At 37.2% G+C, this 5,991-nt stretch overlaps 1 protein-coding gene across 1 annotated transcript; it reads right to left on the bottom strand.

Annotated features, from left to right (window-relative positions):
* Nucleotides 1-994: 994 nt before the first annotated feature.
* ND-B14 (NADH dehydrogenase (ubiquinone) B14 subunit) lies at nt 995-5,222 on the bottom strand. Its single transcript, XM_019049477.2, has 3 exons — nt 4,976-5,222; nt 2,745-2,860; nt 995-1,252 (listed from the first exon to the last, which is right to left on the bottom strand). Exons 1-3 carry the CDS (start codon nt 5,106-5,108, stop codon nt 1,124-1,126), a joined length of 378 nt encoding a protein of 125 aa, XP_018905022.2. The 5' UTR covers nt 5,109-5,222; the 3' UTR covers nt 995-1,123.
* Nucleotides 5,223-5,991: the final 769 nt, after the last annotated feature.

Below are 5,991 nucleotides of genomic sequence, written 5' to 3'. Positions count from 1 at the left end.
TTTTTTGGCCTTTAATTTTTTCAACTTCTTCATGGTTGAAAACAAAAAGACACACTCAGCACAATTTGCACTCTCCCAATCTCCACTTCTATAGTTACTGCTCTCAATTTCCCCTAAAATTTTTACAAATAGCAAAAATGAGGTGATCTGCGCCAAAATAAAAAGTTTTCAGTGATTGATGCCTAGCCTATAAATACAGATAGACAGTGAAACTTTCAAACTTTGTATGTACCTTGATTGTGGTGTTTTGAAATCTCGAATCTTAAGTTACTTTTTTAAAGGAAAACAAATAAACATCATTCCTTGAGGTTTTCCTAGAATTTTCTTAGCATGGAGACGTGAAATCATATAAGTTTTTAAGAGTTTATGTTAGGTAACTTTCCATTTATAAAGTAAACTGTAACATGAGGTCTGCAGCTTGACAAACCCAGGTACATGGTCTGGGAGCCTCACTGTCCAAATATATAGTCCATGAGTAGGTGAACGAATTTTAGCTTAAAATAAAGCTTACTGACTGTTGCCTTACTCTTCAGGCATGGTGCATGGTGCAACAAAGTCACAAATTAACGGTTTTTCTTATTCCGGCTTATAATCACCTATCTGCTGTCAATTTTTTTAAGGCATTCTTTTAAATACGCAATGTAGAGTTAAACTTCCAATACAATGTTGTTAGTTGTCAGATTGACTTAAATACAAGTCTTCAAAGTTTTGGATGATTTTTCCAAAATCCATGTCATTATTTTTCTTTAAAAATAGGTGTATTTCATGAGAGATTACAGGAATAATACTTTCCTATGTGAATAATAATTTCCTAATTATTCCTTTTTTTTTCAAACAATTATGATCCAGGTACCTAGAGAATAGAGAGACGTTTCTAAATGACTCAGATTTTGGACAGTAAATAAAACATGTGAAGAGAAAAATTAAATGAAAAAAAGGAGGGGGGCAAGAGAAAGTATGGTTTGTGGCCTGTAAAAATAAACACTTTCAAAAGTAACATTTAAACAAACATTTTAATCCCTTGGGAAAAGGAGAGGTGATTTAAACAAAACAAAAATTAAAAGCTGGCAGATATGTACAAGACTAAACAGGATTAAATCTTCTAAATAAATACACGTGAGGCTCATTTATGGCCAGAGAAAAATTTTGAGAGGAAGTCTTGAGGTTGTGGATTATGAGTCTCCTTAAAGCGCATCATCATGTGACTTTTTTGAGACCAGAACTTGCTAAATTCTTGCAATTCCTGTTGACCCTGTATAACAGAAAATTGCATTAGTGATGAAGGAAAAAAACAGAGAGCAAGGACTTTGAAATGGCCACAGAATCAATAATTTGGGTGTAGGGAATTGATCTCAGAGACCCGGATTCAATTTCACATACTTAGGATGACACAGATAGCTCTACTTGAACGAACTGACTATATATTATGACAATCATTTCTCTTGGAGAAGCATTGGTGATGCCATTTGTTGCTATATCACATATCTGTGGCTTAAGAAAATAAAAAGTATACTTACCTCTGATTGCAAGGTTGCAAATTTCCGCTCGTGTTAAATTCTTTTAAAAGAAATTAACCTAACAGTTGCGTTAAAATTTGTCAGAGAACTCCCTTTAATTATTTAAAAGAAGTACTCATAAAAATTTAAAAGAGACATTCCAGTTAGTTTCTTCTAAAAAAAAAAACAAGACATGTTAGAAATTTTTTTATTATACCTATTTGAATACTAATTGATTGAAATGGAAAACTGCAATCAATCACTGACATAACTGTCCAAGAGGATGTTGTGGCATTCAGGTTGCAAGACACATGCCTAGCTTCTCAAGAGTCATAATTTTGCAACAGATAACACAAATGTACTTTGCTTTTGGTGCCTGTCTCTATCCTCTCTTTCAGGGACATTGGAGATTTTGCCAATGAGACGCAAGTAATTTTCTTTGCTGTTGCAGTTCACTCATTAAATAGAATGGACAAATATCGGATTCAATTACCTATTCGAAACTTTTTGATTGCGATTACTTGAGAAATCAAAACTAGGTAGCAATTTCGAATACTTCGAATTGAATATTCAAATATTCTTCATTATTGCTCTACTTTTTTATTTTTTTCACTTTATCAGTCATAGTTAGCTTGCACCAGGCTCTTATTATTTGAACTTTTGAAAAAGTATTTCCACGCGATGGACTTTTTTGAACCATACTAGTGGTACTTGGACTCCAGGGCATGATGGTATAGAGGATCTAGCCTTAAAATTTTGAACTAATGGCGGGGACGTGATAGATCATCGCAGTTTTGCCTTTTCGAATATTAATCAAATGATAATCGAATAATTTCACCAACATTCGATTGTGATGCAATTATCTTGGTGCCGATAGCTTGAATATCGAATATTCGATAATTGAAATATTTGACCATCCCTCTCATTGAATTCATACAATGACCACCAAAGAAAAAAAGAAATCAGGAAAAGTTAATCTTTGTCGAGTCAATTAGTTTTGTGATCGATTTTAAAGAGCTCTTTAAAGTCACACACTTTGAAGTTACATTTAAAAATAAAGAAGCTGACGAGCAGTCAAACTTCCACCACAGTTAATGCTTGTCTAAGCTAAGCACCTCTACAGAGAGACTTGGAAGGATTACTTATGGGTATGGACACACAAATTTAAACAGTTAGATACCTTTAAATAAATCAAAAGAATGGCCGATATATTATACGGTGATGCATATAGTGATGTGACTAATTTACCTTGACAATTAGAAGATCCTTGACACGGAGGTCAGTGACATTTTTATTCTTATGAAATTCTTCCCTTAGTTTCTCCCGGCACTGTTTCAAATTTACTGGAAGATCTTGAATGCGAACTGAAATCAAGAGAAAATAAAAACTCATAGAAAATTCAAGAACTCTCGCTTATCAATAGTTTACCTAGAAGAAATTAGTTGCTCCTTGGCAACCAAATAATGAGGCAGCTATCACTGCGCACCAAAGTCTAGAAGATGCTCCTGAGGTGAGGCCCTCTGAAGTGTTTGCTAGTATTGATACGAAAGCGGTAGGAAGAGCATTAGATGCTTCAGAGGTATGGCCCTCTAAAGGTTCATCAGTATTGATAAAAAAGTGGTAGGAAGAGCACTATTATAACTTGACGAATTTTGTTATAAATTGGACCGAAATACATGGAAAGAACTGAGGCATCACAAGACATCAACATTTCCCACCAAACATAGCCAAGAGACCAATAATTTTAGCGGTAAACTCAATAGAGGAGGAATTAGTGTTTACAGCTGACTTTATAATAGAAAATTCATACTCCCTGCTTTAAGACTTCATCCTTCAGACTAATAGTGACTTACACTCCCAGCAAAAAAAGCAATGAGAGGAAAGTCACATCGGCCATTGGAATCAAATTCAAACTTAGGAAAATTATCATGATCTGATTTCACAAAAAATTCTCTCGCACTGATACTCAGAATCAAGCAATTCATAAGAGCATGCTCAGCACAGAGGAAACCAATGAAAAAGTACTTTGACAGGTATTTTAGGGGTGCAGAAAGTTCTTAGCCTTCCCTAATTTGTAATTTTCCTTCCTCAAAATTTGATGTTTTGCTATAATTATGCCTCTACATAAAACAACCTGCTTGACAAGTTTCCTTCCTCATAGGCAGCGCACTTGTAAGGCATCCAAAGCACAGATCAATATGCTTCTCAGTTTTTCTCCCAAAATTGATCAAAATGGGAAGGGAAAAAACAAGCCTTCCTCGATTCTCACGCAAGCAGCGGCACAATCATGGTCTTATGATCAAGAATATCTTGTGGCCCTGTATGGCTTCACTTATGTGGAATGATTCCACTTTGGTGGCAGTCGGCAAGAATAAATTAGGATACACAATATTTAAATTTGGCTCCCGTTAAGTTGGCAGTTTTTAACAGTTCTGACTTACTATGCAAGAAAAGTGGCTAGGAAATAAAGGCATTGTGTTGTTTTTGCTATTCCTGAAAAAGGTCCATCGTTTCACTTTTCAGAGCTATGTACACTCCCTCCTATACAATGTATAACTCATCCTAAGATCCTTGTGCTATCACTAAGAGCATTCGCATGTTTTTAGGAGTAAAACAACCTCTTTCCTACCACTATTAAAGATATGATAAAGGACCCCGTACACCTCTTATGGGAAGCTGCACCATGAAGAATTGCCTTCTGACTTACGTTTATCAATTCTCCTCAAGATGCTGATCAAAAGTTATAATTGCGCCAACTTTCTACGATGCACCGTTTTCGCAAAAAACCTATGAGAAGATTCAATTATTCGAAGACTATGAATAAAAAAGAACAAAAAATTTGAGAGCAGGCCCAATGTAAATAAAGAAAAAACGTAGTGCATGTCCGTCTTCTTATCTGTACCTGCCGACTCAGGGGCTATCTCCCTCCCGCACTCGCCCAGTAGACGTTCAGACTTTCCTGTTCTTATGCTCCTCAAGAATCTGATTTGGATGGTGGTCGGGCAAAACAGCGTGCGGAATCCGAGATAAGACTGCCGCTCGGTGCGGGAGTCCCCATGATTTCCTTGTTGACACACAGCCGCTTGTCAATCGAGCACTGAAATGAGAAATCTTTCTGGCTTTTTATCACCGAATAATTGAATCTTCTCATAGGTTTTTTGCGAAAACGGTGCATTGTAGAAAGTTGGCGCAATTATAACTTTTGATCAGCATCTTGAGGAGAATCGATAAACATAAGTCAGAAGGCAATTCTTCATGGTGCAGCTTCCCATAAGAGGTGTAAGGAGTCCTTTTTTACCCCAAGACCTCGAGAATTTTTAACTTGATCTCTAGTGGTACACCTTTTCCTTTGTGCTTGCAAGACTTGATTCGTGAAGAGTCAAAACGTACCATTACTGAGTAACAATCTGCAGAAAAATTTTTGAATGATAGAAGTTTCATCCACTAATAATTATTGCAGTCAAAAGTGGGCAACTTACGTATTTCAGGGAAAGCTCGATACCAAGCTTTGTACAGCTGTAGCGCTCTTGTTCGGCAATCTCGATCTGAGACGGATATCAGGGGTTTGGCTTGTTTCCAGCCAGCTTTAACTGCTGCTTGTCTAGAGCCCATGCTAAAATTAATGAATAAATACACTCGATCAATTTAAGTGACCTGAAATTTGGTTGATAAAACTGACATAACCTCACTAACCTTTGTTGTTGTGACCAAGTTAATATAGATACACTCTTCCAAGTTGTGACAGGGACCCTGAACTCCCGAAAGAGCCAATGTAAAAATCCGTGAGCAGTTACTAGTGCTGCGATCTCGCGTAGAATTTTCGCAACTTACTGCTGCTATCAGTAGTTGGACTTAGTTGGACTTCACAAGTTCACAAAAATCTGTAGGATGTAGGATCACGTGTATACAGGGTGTCCCAGGATTAAGTACGAATATTGAAGGAGTCGATTCTTTGGGTGAAAAAAGACGTTTTCGTAGTGCAACTTTCTTTCCAAAAACGCTTTCCCTGGGGGCCACGCCAAGAGCCACGCCCCCCCGAAGTTGGAGGAAAAAAATCGTCTTTCTAACACTGTGACAGTGTTTATCAATCAATATTAACGAAAATTGGTAAATGGGTGTAATTCTTAGCGCTTTTAAAATGTTTGACCTCCAAAAAAGGGAAAACGCATTTTAAGGGGGGGAGGGGTATCTAACCTAAAAGTATCCAAAATAAATGTTTCCAGCGACAAAAATTGTTATTTGACGACACCCATAGCTTTAGCGTTGAAAAATATTGAGATATTGTGACTTGCGTTTTTTCGCTATGACTCGTCGTTTTCGAGATAAGTAATGGGGACTACCTAAATGGAGCGCGGGTGGACGCGAAGGGGGTGGGGGGGGGGGGTGATCCCCAGGAAAAGCGATTTTTGAGAAAAAGTTATCTGCCACAAAACGCCTCTTTTTGACCCAAAGAATCGACTCCTTCAATATTCGTACTTAGCCCTGGGACTCCCTG

This window comes from Bemisia tabaci, chromosome 1 (assembly GCF_918797505.1).
Source record: "Bemisia tabaci chromosome 1, PGI_BMITA_v3".
Classification (NCBI taxonomy): Eukaryota; Metazoa; Arthropoda; class Insecta; order Hemiptera; family Aleyrodidae; genus Bemisia; species Bemisia tabaci.
The sequence above is the reverse complement of the archived record's forward strand: the minus strand, read 5'-3'. Positions and strand labels throughout refer to the sequence as shown.